General features: G+C 32.2%; 2 protein-coding genes across 10 annotated transcripts in view; one reads left to right on the top strand and one right to left on the bottom strand.

The window, feature by feature from the left end:
* The window catches only part of dkk3b (dickkopf WNT signaling pathway inhibitor 3b), an 11,870-nt gene extending 6,840 nt beyond the window's left edge, over positions 1 to 5,030 (bottom strand). Inside the window, exons 1-4 of the mRNA XM_051100061.1 lie at positions 4,735 to 5,030; positions 3,674 to 3,799; positions 3,473 to 3,553; positions 1 to 63 (exon numbers count right to left, since the gene is read on the bottom strand). The exon at positions 1 to 63 is cut by the window's left edge and continues 30 nt beyond it. Coding sequence (XP_050956018.1) covers positions 1 to 63; positions 3,473 to 3,553; positions 3,674 to 3,799; positions 4,735 to 4,932 — 468 coding nt within the window. The 5' untranslated portion in view covers positions 4,933 to 5,030. The remainder of the gene's footprint in view (positions 64 to 3,472; positions 3,554 to 3,673; positions 3,800 to 4,734) is intronic.
* Positions 5,031 to 6,465: 1,435 nt separating this feature from the next.
* mical2b (microtubule associated monooxygenase, calponin and LIM domain containing 2b) overlaps positions 6,466 to 15,746 on the top strand; it is a 75,414-nt gene continuing 66,133 nt past the window's right edge. For 8 of the 9 annotated variants that reach the window (XR_007825773.1, XM_051099673.1, XM_051099671.1 and 5 more), the window contains exon 1: positions 7,152 to 7,318. The gene's annotated coding sequence lies outside the window, so the exon portion shown is untranslated. Of the gene's footprint in view, positions 6,583 to 7,151; positions 7,319 to 15,746 lie in introns of those variants that run through there. The other variant, XM_051099667.1, reaches the window with a different exon arrangement.

Below are 15,746 nucleotides of genomic sequence, written 5' to 3'. Positions count from 1 at the left end.
GGAGGTGATGATCTCATACAGGCAGAAGCTGCCGTCCCCACAGTCCTCATCAATCATACACTCCTGAGTGAACAAGAATGAAACTGACATTATAAATTACAGAAACACTGTTATTACAGTTACAGTTAAGCAAACATCTAAGCAACCCCTATTAAAATAATACACTCTTCTGGTTCAGGATACATCATCATAAATTCCATGTGATGACGGTAACAAATTCCCAAAAGACAACTTAATTTTCCTGACAGTGGCAGGCAGTACTAGAGTGCATCTTTTGGTCACCATTCACTTTCACTGTTCGGAAAAGAGGAGCAAAGACATTCTGCAAAACATCTTCGATTGGGTTGCACAGAAGAAAAGCAGTCAACAAGGTTGTAATAACATGAGGATGAGTACATGATGACATGTTTTTCTTTATTTCTGTTTTGGAGAAGCTTTTCTTTGAGCAACCTACAGCATTGTCTCATAACTATAGTTTAGGGACAATGCTGTAGGTTGCACAAAGAAAAAAGTATATTGTACTACTAAGTTTTGTTTTGGACTTTAGGTCAGGAAATTCCAACGAGGTGTTTCGCCTCCCAGACAGAAATTCAGTTGGGGACTCAAAGAAACGCCCACCTACCATTAACTGAAAACCACATTTGTGTTGTCTGAAACATCCGCCTCAGCTACACTTCCCGCTATGAGTGGATATAATAGTGTATTATCAAAAACAGCCGTTTGTCTGCTTGTACTTTGTTAGAGACATTGGAACTGGATATGATGGAAATTTTGTGACTTAACCTTATAGTCTAAGAAAAGGTGGGAAATTCCACATTTCCACTGTGCTGAAAATATTCACAAACTGGATGAAGAGTAGAGAATATTCTCAAACTGGCCTGTGGCTCAATACGGACAAACAGGAGTCAGCATCTGTGTCATAATTAATTCCACATTTACTGAAGTAGAGGTGCAGAAATCCATCTCAGCACTTGAATCTTGTGAAAGCTATAACAGCGACCTACCACTTAGCAGTCAACATCAAAGCCAAAGCCGTACCCTTCCCCCAGAGTTACAGCGTCTGGAGTCTAAACTAATGTGAGTGAGTCACATGAAAAAACCTCTCATCAATTCCTCACAGACAAAAACAACTTTCTTGAGGAACAGAAGGTTCAGCTCTAAGGTCTTCAGGGAGACAAAATACAAAATGCAAATTTGTAGAAAACATGATCACAAAAATACAATTAATTATATAAAATCAAATGAAATTAATAATTAAATATATTCTAATAAATATACATTTTAAATATGTATAATTTAAAGCAATACTTTAATTGCTCAAATTAAAGCATTATGTGTATATATAATAATTTAACTGAATTTAAATGTAATAATAATATAATAATAATACTTCAAAACATGTCAAATGAAACCTACATAAAATTAATAATCAAATAATGTAATTATAATAATATATATGTAAAATTAAGAGAAAACAAATAAAATTATTATAAAACATTTGTATTGTTATAATATATAAAACATTTGTATTATAGTACTTAATTTTTTTACCACAATATTTTTAATTAATATTTTTAAACTATATATAAAAATAATTAAAAACTATATCTTTGAGAAAACACACTTTTAAGTAATATGGATAGATGCAAATGATATATAAATTCAGATATTTATATTTGATCTATATTTTTAATATTCAAAATTGTGTATATGTATAGATATATTTAATTTTTGGTAATACTTAAAAGTGAAACCTAAATAAAAATTAATTATTAATCAAATAATGTAATTATAATTAATGATTAAAAGACAATGTTTTAAAGCATGTGTGTGTATATTCTGTATATTATTCCTAATTACTTTGTATTTTAATAATTATATTTTATTTAATAATACATATATGCAAAATTAAATGAAAACCAAATAAAATTATACCTAATTAAATCAATTAACAATTACAAATATTTATGTGGAATAAATATTTCTATATTGTCTAATATATATATATACTTTAAAAACACATTTAAATAACATTAATAATTATAAATATAAAATGTATATATATATATATATATATATATATATATATATATATATATATTATAATTAGGATATATAATGATATATTATTTTTTTTTAAATCTTTTAATGCATGTCAAATTAAATTAAACCTAAATTAAATTAATTATTAAATAATGTAAATATAATGAATAATTTAAAAATAATTCATTGAAGCACATACATATATGTGTGTGTGTGTATATATATAATAATATAAAATAAAATATAATAAAGAATATTATATTATAAAGAATACAAAATATTCTGTATACAATTCCTAAAGTTATATTTTTACATATGCTATACAATGCTTACCAAATCAATTAATAATTAAAAATATTTTTTGAATTTTTTTCCACATAAGAATTTTTAATTATTAATTGATTTTATATAGTAAATATTTTAATATGTGGAGTAATGTATTGATCGTTCACATCTGGGATATATTGAGCAATAATGATATATATTATTATTCCTCGCATATAATGCTTATCTTTTAACTGTGAGCTCAGATTTGCCACTGTGCAAAATGAGAGCGAAACCACTAAGTGCTGCCTCATGGCAACATGGCTGCTGGCACAAACTCTCCACCACTTATTCCCAGCAGACCACTTTCCATGCATTCTTTCCAGCTGTTCTAATTTCACCATATATCGTCATAGTGCCAGAAGACCGCCTAGCCAAAGAGCCTCTAATGACACTGCCGTCTGTTAAATCGTTGTAGAAATGCATAAAGACCATATGCGTATTTGTTATATGTTGTACTCTGGAATAGATATAATGGTAGTAGATATAATTCATTTAAATCAAAAGCCGTTAAACAAAGTTACTGATATTTAAGCGAACTGAAAGTGAAAACTAAGACATAATGTGTTTATGTTGATTAATCCAGAGTTTAAAAATCGAATTTCTTTAGAGGACATTTTATTTGTCTTATAAGATATAAAAGCTTATGTTTTAGTCTGTGGTAACCACAGCAATAGTGCAACACAAGTGGAAAGAGGACTGATACGGACCATCTGTCCCTCAACTACTTTTTAAAAAGGTTTACAAGAATTCAGCATGTTTAGAAAAGTCTCTGTAATGATGTTACATTTCTCAGGCAAGCAACAGCGAGTTCACATTTGATGACTGGTGAAGTGGAAAATCCATGTTGGTTTTAATAAATAAACTCTGCTTTCTAACCTCAAGTTGCCTAGGTGATGTAAAACTCACTGCAGGGTTCATAACGCTGCCCAGAGTGACCAATGCAGCCGGAAACTCTTTACTTACCAGGCTGTGCATGGTAAATTTGATAATAGTTTAATATGGCTGGAAGTCCAATACAATCCAAACCACTTTTTAGACGTTAGATCATTTACAACAACTTAAAGTGATAGAAGGCTAACCTATAGATGAAAAACAGACTCACATGATCCACTTCATTCCACCTTTCAGTGTTTTGAATGAGAGTTCTGGAAAAATGAGTCTTTCCAGTCTTATTATCCGTTTCCTAGAGGAAAACCAGGTGTTAGTTATACAAGGCAAATCAATAAACAAAGGCACCAAGGCATATAACACACAATTAAAGTCTGAATCAGATCAAGTACACGTCAGTAAACATACGAAATACCTTGTCAATTCTCTCTATTAGCTGGACAGTCCGATTTCCAACCTTGATCTCTGTTGTAGTTTCATTGTGATAATTGGCAGGAAAGTTTCGTCCATGTAACAGCGATTTTGAAGACTCGTTCTCCATCTGATTCAAATGAGAATAGGTGTAATATTAATAGAAGTGAATGTTTTGATTGTAACTTTGATTTCACATTGCTAATTCTGAAGGAATTTTGCGATTAGTCACGCAGTGACGCGACGCTTGATTCATTTTAGCGAATTGATTCTTTGAACCAGTTCAATTCAAAGAATCAGTTCAAAAACGATTCGGTGTCTTTGTATATTACGTTTTTTTCGACTAGTTTTATCAATGATCTTATTTATTCAAATCCCATGTGTTCCAGTTCAATTTGTTAAAACAGTAAACTCAAAAAATTCATTTGAAAGCAAAACATTTTCTGATTTTTGCACATTTTACTAAAATCGTTATTTGAAAAACAGTCATGAGGGTAATTTTTTAAATTGAGATTTATACATCATGTGAAAGCTGAACAAATAAGCTTTACATTGATGTATGGGTGTTAGGATAGGACAATATTTGGCCGAGATACAACTATTTGAAAATCTGAGGGTGCAAAATTTAAATATTGAGAAAATCGCCTTTGAAGTTGTCCAAATGAAGCTCTGAGCAAAGCATATTACTAATCAAAAATAGGAAATTCACAAAATATCTTCATGGAACATGATTATTACTTAATATCCTAATGATTTCTGGCATAAAAGAAAAATCGATCATTTTGATCCATACTATGTATATTTGGCTATTGCTACAAATATACCCACGCCACTCATGACTGGTTTTGTGATCCAGGGTCACGTTTATTAAAACCAAATCTGTTGACTCGGTTCGCTCTGATTCGTTCGAGTTGTGTGAACAGGTTTAAAAAAAGATTCAATGAAAAGATTCGATTTAAAAGAATAATTCGTTCACGAATCGGTCAGCGGACCAAAGGACCGTGGCGCAAAATAAAACTTAAAAAGTTAATCTGCTCAGATTGTTTTTGTTTTCTCCATTCATACCTGGTGAACAGCCTCTTCTAGTTTTTGCTGCGTGTCCTCCATCAGTTTTTCCACTTCTCTGAACATCTCGTTTAAAGTGGTTTGTCCCTGCGCCACATGCTCCTCCAGGGTCTCGGTGATGTCCAGATGTCCCCCTCTGTGAACTGAGCTGCCCACCACAAAGCCCACGCAAAGGGATAATATCACAAATTTCAGCATCGTTTTGTGCTTAGCCGACTCACCCAAGACGGGAATCACAGACCCTGTCTGTGCCTGGGACGTGGTTTATTTGGAAACTTGTGAGGGGAAAAAAAAGACCGGAAAAGGTTTTTGGCTCCCACTATTGCGTCTGATGGCTCAATTATTAAAGCGACAGAGCACGGCCGTTCAGAAATGAGGGAAACAAGGAAACTGTACAAAAATTTTATTCAAAATTTATTTCTGTGATGCAAAGCTGAATTTTCTTCACAGACATTAGCCCAGTCTTCAGTGTTAGTCCAAACTTTTGGGTGACACTGTATACACTACCAGTCAAATGTTTTTTAACAGTAAGATTTTTAGTGTTTATTAAAGAATTTTCTTCTGCTCACCAAGCCTGCATTTATTTGATCCAAAATACAGCAAAAGCTGTAATATTGTGAAATATTTTTACTATTTAAAATAACTGCTTTCTATTTAAATATATTTAAAAATATAATTAATTTCTGTGATCAAAGCTAAATTTTCAACATCATTACTCCAGTCTTCAGTGTCACATGATCCTTCAGAAATCATTCTAATATGCTGATTTGCTGTTCAAGAAACCTTTTTTTATAATTATCAATAAGTTGAGGACATTTTTTTCAGGATTCACTGATGAATAGAAAGATCCAAAGATCAGCATTTATCTGAATAAAAAAAAGCTTTTGTAACATTATACACTGTACCATTCAAAAGCTTGAAGTCAGTATATTGATTTATTTATTTATTATAATTTTTATAAATTATAAAAAATAATACTTTTATTAGCAAGGATGCCTTAAATTAATCAAAAGTGATGATAAAGACATTTATAATGTTACAAAAGATTTCTATTTCAGATACATGCTGTTCTTCTGAACTTTCTATTCATCAAAGAAACCTGGAAAAATTCTACTCGGCTGTTTTCAACATAGTAATAATAATAATAATAATACATTTTTTGAGCAGCAAATCAGCATATTAGAATGATTTCTGAAGGACCATGTGACACTGAAGACTGGAGTAATGATGCTAAAAATTCAGCTTTGAAATCACAAGAATAAATTACATTTTAAAATATATTTAAATAGAACACAGTTATTTTAAATAATAAAAATATTTCAAAATTACTGTTTATGCTGTACTGTGGATCAAATAAATGCAGGCTTGGTAAGCAGAAGAGACTTCTTTAAAAAACATTAACTTAATCTTACTGTTCAAAAACCTTTGACTGGTAGTGTATATGAAGCTATATAGATTTTAATTATATTTGCATTTATATACAATATTTTTTATTTTACTTTTACATTTTATGCAATATTTATAATTTTCTCTATTTTTTTTAATTATGTATAATATACACAGAAGTAAACAGAATTACCTATATACTATCTTTATTCTTATATTTGCGTTTTCAGTCCAAATCGATTTTTATGGCTTCGTGTTTCAACATGAATCAGTTTGTTTTTGTTGAGCACATCTCATCTTAACTTTTTCAGTGTGCACATTCTTCAATAGTCCAGTAGATGGTGACAGAGTACAACATCTCGATCACCACTCATTCGCCGCCTGTCCTAATGAAACACCTGCCAGCATGCGTGTGATTAAACCGTGCTGCTTGTGCCAGCGCAATTTACTTCTCTGCAGTAGGTAAGACAAAATGCATGCTCATATCTATGTAGTACAATAGGATTTTTTTTTTTATTTGGCGTATTTTCGTTGAGTATGGTAATATCTGAGTGAATGTTAAAGGAGGGAGACTAGGTGCCTGGAACATGAGGCGTTTGTAGGACAGCTGGTGTGTGTGAGAGAGAAACAAATGGCCGTAGGGGTCCAATTCATGCATTTCTGGGCAACTTGGGCAGTATTCCAATCATTCATGCATAGTTTTATGTTGTGCAATGGGCAAATCTGTTTGTAATATGATTGCAAGAAAAACATTTAGCCTAGACTTGTCCTAAACTATTATAATACACGTATAATTCGTTTGCACCTCCACATGTTTCATAACACAAAATTGGAAAACCTAAAACGTCGTTTTTTTTTAACTGATAAAAGCACTCTTACATGACAGCTTTCCGTCAGAGAATGAAGTTTAAAGTTCAGACGACTGCTAAAAAATTCAACAGTGGGATTCGGCTTCCAAGTTTATCTCAACTTCCCATTGGGCGTCATGGGAAGCGCCGCCTCTAATTATAAAGCGCATAAAGAGCCAGTGAGTCGCGAGCGCAACTGATATCAACAACCGAGGGGATGAAGTCATAACACAAAAACATTTCTCGCTGTACGTGATAAATCTCAGATACGCTGTACGGATAATATCGACCGCTTTCAAACAGATTCTCCGGCTGTCGCTGAAGCCTAAAGTCACATTACAGCGGAAAAAGTAAGTTGTTTGATCACTTCATGTGAGCGCGTGTCAGCTGCTGTGACGCGCTATATTGGGCACGCGTCGCGTTGACAGAACGCACTGCTTCCATATATATGAAAATAACATTGCTGTATTAAAAGAAATGACTAGGTTGTTACGGTAATGAATTAAATAAATTATGGCACGTATGCATTGGATATCCAATCGGGTATTTGATTACATCTTAGCCAGGTTAGTTTCAAGAGTGGTGTAAATAATTTACCAGAGCCTTTGGAGTGCTCGTCAGCTGTTTGGGTTTGGTTTTGGTTTGTAGCTTATCTCCTACAAAGATAATGTCAATACAGCACTAAATGATGGTTTTTGTAATATTATGTGTTGTCTGATACAGTCTTTGGCTAAACTGACAACATTCACTGTTAGGAAATCCATCTGAAGGAGCAGCATAAGCTTTATTTTGCTGGTCTACATGGTCTGCTAAATGCTCCAAAAGAGTTACCAAATAGATTTTCCAGGAAAGTCTCTAAGAGATCATTTTGGTCCCTTGTTAGGGCTGTTCCCAGGTAAACCGTTCACAGGTGTGAAGATGTTGAATAAGATGTTTTAAGCATTAAGCATTTTCCAGTGGTGATGGTGTTTCTTATTAAAGATTCCTAATGTTATGTAACATAAATAGTTTTGGTCAGGCTGAAGTGTTATATTCTTGCTGTTGTCCAGGATTACTCACTGTTGGTGTGAACTGCTCAGGCTGTAGAGATCACCAGGCTCAGACTGGCATCAAATGCGTCTCAATTGATGAATCACTTAGTTTATTGCCTCCATTTAACTCCCTTTAGTTTCTATATGGGATTTTGTAATGCGTGTGAAATGCGTCATTAGGTATTTGCTTTTATGATCAGTGTAGTTTCTCTTGCAGATTAAGTAGTTATTTATGAGAGCTTTTGGATATGTTGTCCCTCTGCTGCCTTTAGGGCAAAATGATAGTGTTATACAATATGCTCTTCCTGGAATATGCCACTGACTTATAAGGGCCATTCTAAACAGTGAAAGACAGAAATACACTTGAAATATGGTGTTGCTCTGTAAAGTTGATTTCTGATGAGCTGACTACAGCACATGCATGAGGAAAGATGAGCAGAGAAGTTGCAATTGTAAGAAATGAAGATGCAAATGTGAGAAATGAGGAAATTAAGTAAATGTGAGAAATTAAGAAAATATGGGAAATTAAGCAAATTAAGAAATCAAGGATCAAATATGAGCAATTAACTTAATTTTAAGAAATAAAGTTGCAACTGTGGAAAATATGCAAACTCTTAAAGTGGCAGTTGTAAAAGTTTTGGTAAAGTTGTAGTTGGTCGCAATTGTGAGAAAAAGTTGCAATTAGGAGATAAAGTTACATTTATGATAAATAGTGATTGAGAAATAATTAAGTCCCAGTTTTGAGATATAGAGTTACGGTAATGAGGAGTAAAGTTGCTATTGTATGAAAAGTCACAATTGTGAGGAATGAAGCAACATGCAGTTGTGAGAAAGTTGCAAATTTTGAAAGACGCAAATCTGAGAAATAAAAAATGTGAGAAATAGACAGGATTGTGAGGTAGAAAGTTGCGATTGTGAAAAAAAGTTGCAATTAAGAGTTTTGTTATAAATGGTCAGTGAGAAATAAAGTTGCAAATGTCAAAGTCCTAATTATGAGATATGAAGTTTCAGTAATGAGGAATAAAGTTGCAATTGTACAAACAAAAATCTCAATTGTGAGAAATGACATAAAATTAAATTTTAAGAAAGTTGCAATGATGCAAATCTATGAAATAAAAAATGTGAGAAATAGACAGGATTGTGAGGTAGAAAGCTGCAATTGTGAGAAAAAGTTCCAATTAAGAGATAAAGTTACATTTATGATAAATAGTCAGTGAGAAATAAAGTTGCAATTGTCAAAGTCCCAATTATGAGATATAAAGTTACAGTAATGAGGAATAAAGTTGCAATTGTATGAAAAAGTCACAAATGTGAGAAATGAAGCAAACTGCAATTGTGAGAAAGTTGCACATTTTGAAAAAAAGCTAATCTGAGAAATAAAAATGTGAGAAATGGACAGGATTGTGAGATATGAAGTTGTAATTGTGAGATAGAAAGTTGCAATTAAGAGATGGTTACATTTATGATAAATAGTCAGTGAGAAATAAAGTTGCAATTGTCAAAGTCCCAATTATGAGATATAAAGTTACAGTAATGAGGAATAAAGTTGCAGCTGTACAAAAAAGTCACAACTGTGAGAAATAAAGCAAATTGCAAATCTGAGAAATGTGAGAAATAGACAGGAATATGAGATAGAAAGTTGCAATTAAGAGAGAAAGTTACATTTATGATAAATATTCAGTGAGTAATAAAGTTGCAATTGTCAGAGTGCCAATTATGAGATGTAAAGTTATGGTAATGAGGGATAAAATTGCGACTGTACGAAAAAATCACAACTGTGAGAAATAAAGCAAATTTCAATTGTGAAAGTTGCACATTTTGGAAAAAAAGCAAATCTGAGAAATAAAAATGTGAGAAATAGACAGGATTATGAAGTTGTAATTATGAGATAGAAAGTTGCAATTAAGAGATAAATAGTCATTTATGATAAATAGTCAGTGAGAAATGGTATCAGGTTATGGTAATGAGGAATACAGTTGCACAAAAACGTCACAATTGTGAGAAATGAAGCAAAATGCAATTTTGACACAGTTGCACATATTGAAAGAAGCAAATCTGTGAAATAAAAAATGTGAGTAATAGAGAGCATTGTGAGATAGAAAGTTGGAACTGTGAGAAATAAAGTTGGAAGTGTGAGAAATTAAGCTGCAGTTGTCACAAGCGAAGTCGCAGTTGTGAGAGAGTAATCAGTTATTAAAAATAAAGTCTCTATTGTGAGATATTGGCCTAAAGTAGCAACTGTGAAATATGAAGCTGCACAGAAATTCATGAGGTGGACCAACAAAAGGGAAACACCAAACGGCCAACATAAATGTTGTCGAAGCTCTTTTGAGCTTTTAGGTTATTTCCAGTATTTTGTGATTTTTTTTATTTTTATTTTTTATTTATTTATTTTTTTTTAAGATATGACTCTCAGTGGAAGTTCAGTTAAAAATGGCTCCAGTTATTCACAGATATGAATGCTGAAAGTTTATCTGCTGCACTGCGGACATCTCTCAAAATAACACAACCGGTCTGTTCCTTTTGGACTGACGTGATCCTCTCATATGTTTCGTATGTGTAGTATACCGCAATACAGCAGTCGCAGGAAAAATAAAACCTTTTTTTGTGGAATTGCATAAGTTGTTCTTTTGGATTCTGTTTCACATTCCTTTTAATTTGCAACACTGATTCGCTTTAGGTGAAGGCAGGGCTGTTCATGATAAAACAACCCTACCGACTAGCTGATCAGACTCCAGCTGGTTCATGTGGTGGTAGTAATGTTTCTCAAAGTGGTTTGTAGTTTTTCACAAGTCACGACCCAGCTGAGAAGAGCATCTGGACACTTGTATTTATAAAGTTGTTTCATAGTGATATTTGATCTCTAGAGAGGAATGATACTAAAATTGTTGAATGGTTTATATTAATACTCACTTGACTGGCACTGTTATTTTAATTAACCACAGATATGTAGTTTTGCATGTCGTTGTAAAAGTTACTAATAGTTTTCCATTGTAAAATGGCAGGGTATGAAACCAAAGTTAACAAACTAGCGAATACATGGCTTACAGTTGGCCATCCTGTTGTAGTGTAACGGAAGGACGTTATTCCAGAGTAAACAAACTTTTTTAAGTTGAAACCATTTGGGCGTGTTGACATTTGGCCTGCTTGTCTGGTGCGGCGTCATGTTTAAAGTCTTTAACTTCCTCCTTCATGTTTCCTTTATAATCCTTCCTTCTGTTTCCCAGTAGGTTAGAGAACGTTAGAGGAAGTGGAAAGTTGTGGGTTTGTTATCATAAGGATCATATCATCCACATAACGGGATCAGTTAAAGATGCTGCCAGAAATCTTGATGTCTGCAGGGTACAGTATCTCGCAGAATCTTAGAAGAAGAGGACAAAGAGTTTTTAAAAATCATATTTCTAGAAATATGTTTCTGTTTTAAAGTTTTGGTGAATTCAACCTCAGGACATCATTAGCCTGATGTCAAGGCCTTGAACCTACTGTACATTGGTGCACAGCTATAGAATCACACCACAGCAGAACTTGAAACTTGAGAGCTGTCTATTCTGAGCAGGAACCACCAGAATGTTTCTCCATGTTATATGGACGCCCATGTCCACCTCAGTGTGAAAAATAAAATGAGTAAAAGTCCATTCACACCAAGAATGATAACCATCTGTTTAATCTAAGCATGTGTTGCCATTTCGTTGTCTTTAAAGCAGGATGGATTCTGATTGGCTGCCAGTGACTTTTCTTAGAATTGTGTGATATAAACTCACAGTTCTCAGAAATTAAGCCAGAATTGCAAGATATAAACTTGTTATTCTGACTTTTTTTTTTATACTCAGAATTACATGATATAAATTCATAATTGCTAGTTATAAAATCAGAATTGTGCGATATAAACTTGAAATAACAAAAAAATAACGTCAGAAGTGTGAGAGAAAAACTCAAAAGAGAAAAACTTTTATCTGAGTTTGTATCTCGCAATACTCACTTTTTTCAGAACTGTGACATGTAAACTCACAATTATAAGTTATAAACTCCAATTTGGAGGGGAAAAATTATAATTAAGAATTATGTTGCAATTCTGATTTAATAACTCCCAGTTGTGTATTATAAAGTCAAAATTGCGAGACAAACTTGAAGTTCTGAGAAAAAAAGTCAGATTTGCAAGTTTTTATCATGCAATTAAGAGAAAAGTCAGATTTGCGATCTTGCAATTCTGAGAAAAAGTTGATTTGCGAGTTTGTATCATGCAATTCTGAGAAAAACGTCAGATTTGCAAATTTAAATCACGCAATTCTGACAAAAAAGTCAAATTTGCGAGTTCATATAATGTAATTCTGACTTTATAACCCGCATTTGTGAGTTTATATCACGCAACTCACAATTGCAATTTGTCAATTTTTAGAAAAAAGTCAGAATTTCGAGTTTTTATCATGCAATTCTAAGAAAAAAGTCAGATTTACAGTTTTTTTTTAATGTAATTCTGACTTTTTTATGTAATTTTTGCAGTTGCCAGTTTGTATCTCGATTCTAAGAAAAAGTCAGAATTGCGAGGTTGTATAATGCAATTCTGAGAAAAAATCAGATTTTCGAATTTATATCGCGCAATTCTGACATTATAACACATAAAAAAGTCAGATTTGCGAGTGTATATCATGCAATTGTGAGAAAAACATCAGTTGTTAATTTATATCGTGCAATTCTGAGAAAAAGTCAGATTTGCAAGTGTATATCACATAAGTTCGACTTTGTCAGATTTGCGCGTTTGTATCATGCAATTCTGAGAATACCGTCAAGAATTGTGAATTTATATGGCGCAATTCTAAGAAAGGATTTGCAAGTATATATCACGTAATTCCGACTTTGTAACTCCCAATTGCGAGTTTATATCTTAATTCTGAGAAAAAAAAGTCAGAATTGCGAGTTTGTATCATGCAATTCTGAGAAAAAAGTCAGAGTTGTGAGAGAAAAAGTTGAAATTACCTTTTTTAATCTTTTATTCAGTGGAGGAAACAGGCTTTCATAGTATGCAGTTAAAAGGGATCTCCTCTCAATTAATGATGCTGTGTACGATACTTAGCCATTTTTTTAAAAGAATATACAGTTTACATAATTCAAACCGTTTTACTGTTTAAACCATTATATTGCAGAGCGATATGATTGTTCCTCTGTGCTGTTATCACTACAGCTGAGATGTAGTCTTTCCTGTTCCAAAAGAATTAGAATTATTATTAAAGCTTTATAGTTATCGTTATAGTTATCTTTTTAATAGCATTAATCCAGCAGTATAGCCAGATTTAGTAATGTGCAATTTTAGTTAATGCGTTGTTTTCCCTCAAATTGCGTTAAAAAAAATCCAAATGCAGCATACATGTCATTTTAGCACATTTTCTTGCCCTACAAAGTATTCAGACCTTGTTCATACATCAGTTTCCCACAATGTAAAGGCCTCACAATGCGTTCTTTTAAATCTTTTTTTGCACAACAACAGTATATAGGCAGTTATATATCTAATGGGAATGGTAGGCCTGCCGTTGATTTTGATGACTTTAGGGATTCCTGGTTACACATGGGTGTTGCCCAGTTCCCCATCACTCGACCAAATCTCTCTAGACTTTACTCTAGAGAACTCATTAAGCGTTGACCTACATCTTCCTTCATTATGTCCTAATGTATGATAAGTTGTGCCATTTTGCGGCTTTCGGAATTTGTTGGAACAAGAGCGATTGTATATTATTCTCAGGAACCATGATCCCAAAATAACTGATTTTGCCTCTGCATTTTTTTTTTCTTTCTAGATGTTTCGATATGATAACCCGTTAGTTAAGAGCTATATTTTAAACAGTGTTAACATTGTAGCATTTATGTGATCCAGAGGGGCTGCTTTGAATTCTTTGCAAAGCAGTAAAAAGTGCACAAAAAGGAAGGACTTGGACCTCATACAGTATCGGATAACCTGCCTTTGGGGCTACTGATCCTTTATTTCAGACAAATAGGAAAATTATACTTTTTTTGCACTTTTGACTGTGCATTCTTCCAAAAGTTTCATTCATTGGGAATAAATGTTCCTGTAAAGAAATACCATTCCAGGCTCATTTTTATATGTTTTTTTTTTTATTTCTTAGGTGTTCCTGGCAAAGTTTGCAAGCATGTCAAAATGTTTTCACACAGGGTTTTTCTTTCATGCTTTCTTGTGCAGGAATACCAATATTTGAATACTTTTCAAACAGTGATGCACCATTAAATTATTAGTGTTTTTAAAGACTGACCAATACCAATAAATTACTTCAGTCTATAGTTGATTGCATCAGCTATGCATTGTTTGATTCTTATAGGTCAGCTGGCTAACAATTACCAATGTAACCTCAACCAGTGTAACCGAACTCTCCAAGGCAGCAGCATTGCTCTCCGGTTACTTTTGTTTGCCTGTACTGTAATAGTCTTTTACTTCAGGCAGTAAAGTACTAATGCATATTGACTTAGTAGGGTGTACTTTCTCTACAAACATGAATTACTGCTTGTATACACTGTTTTCACATTTAATAAAATAATTAATAAAAGTATAATGAATAAAAGCAGCAAATCAGCATGATGATTTTAATGCCCTGTGAAGTCTGTTTTATTTTTTTCCAAATGTATTTTTTTTTTCTAGACTCTGTTTTGATGGTTAAATAAAAAAAATATTAATCAAAAATTTAACAACAATTTATTAAAAAAAAAAAGGTAACAATTTTTTGAAGGCCCCCCCTTAGAAATCAGTTTTATTTTTTTCCCAAATTCTGAACTTTTTTCTTCCCCCAAATTTTATTTTTTCTGTCTTCATTTTTCTGGATTCTGTTTTTTTCCCATTTTAATTTTTCTAGACTCTGTTTCAAAAAGCATGTTTAATTAAATCATGAAACTTGAAATTTAAGGACCTGTGTAATGTTTTATTTTTATTTTTTTTGCCAATTTTTTTTTCTGATTTAATTTTTCTAGACTCCATTTCAGAAGTCTGATTAATTGAAATCATGAATATTGCACAATTTAACAACAATTTATTAAATATATAACAATTTTAAGGCCCTATGAAATCTGTTTTATTTTATTATTATTTTTTTTTTCAAATGTAATTTTCTGTTTTAATTTTTCTGGATTCCATTTTTCTTTTTTTTTCTTTTTTTTTCTCAGTTTTAATTTTTTTAGGCTCCGTTTCAGAAAGCATGTCTGATCAATTGAAATCATGAAACTTGCACAATTTAACAGCAATTTATTAAAAAATTGTAACAATTTAAGGTCCTATGAAATCCGTTTTTGAAAGTTCTGAAGGTTTTTTTTTTTTCCCTCAAACTTAATTTTTTCTGTTTTAATTTTTCTGGATTCCATTTTTTCCATTTAAATTTTTCTAGACTCCGTTTCAAAAAGCATGTCTGATCAATTGAAATCATTCACAGTTTAACAGCAATTTATTGAAAGTTTGACAAAAAATTACATTTTTAAAGCCATATGAAATACACTTTTTTTTTTTTTTTTTTTTTTTTTTAATTCAGTTTTATTTTTAGCAAATTCTATGTTTTCCATTCATTTTCTCACTTTCTGGATTCCAATTAACTAATTTTATTAAAAATATATATGTATTATTTTGTTAAATCATTATATATGTATTATTTTGTTTTTCCCCTAGTAATACTTTGTGTATTTGGAGTTTTCTGGTAAATAAATTCTGGTAGATCATTTTTCTGGTAAATATTCTTTAAAAAATATTTTTTTAATAATA

The sequence above is a fragment of the Labeo rohita genome, chromosome 25 (genome assembly GCF_022985175.1).
Source record: "Labeo rohita strain BAU-BD-2019 chromosome 25, IGBB_LRoh.1.0, whole genome shotgun sequence".
NCBI lineage: Eukaryota > Metazoa > Chordata > Actinopteri > Cypriniformes > Cyprinidae > Labeo > Labeo rohita.
The sequence above is the reverse complement of the archived record's forward strand: the minus strand, read 5'-3'. Positions and strand labels throughout refer to the sequence as shown.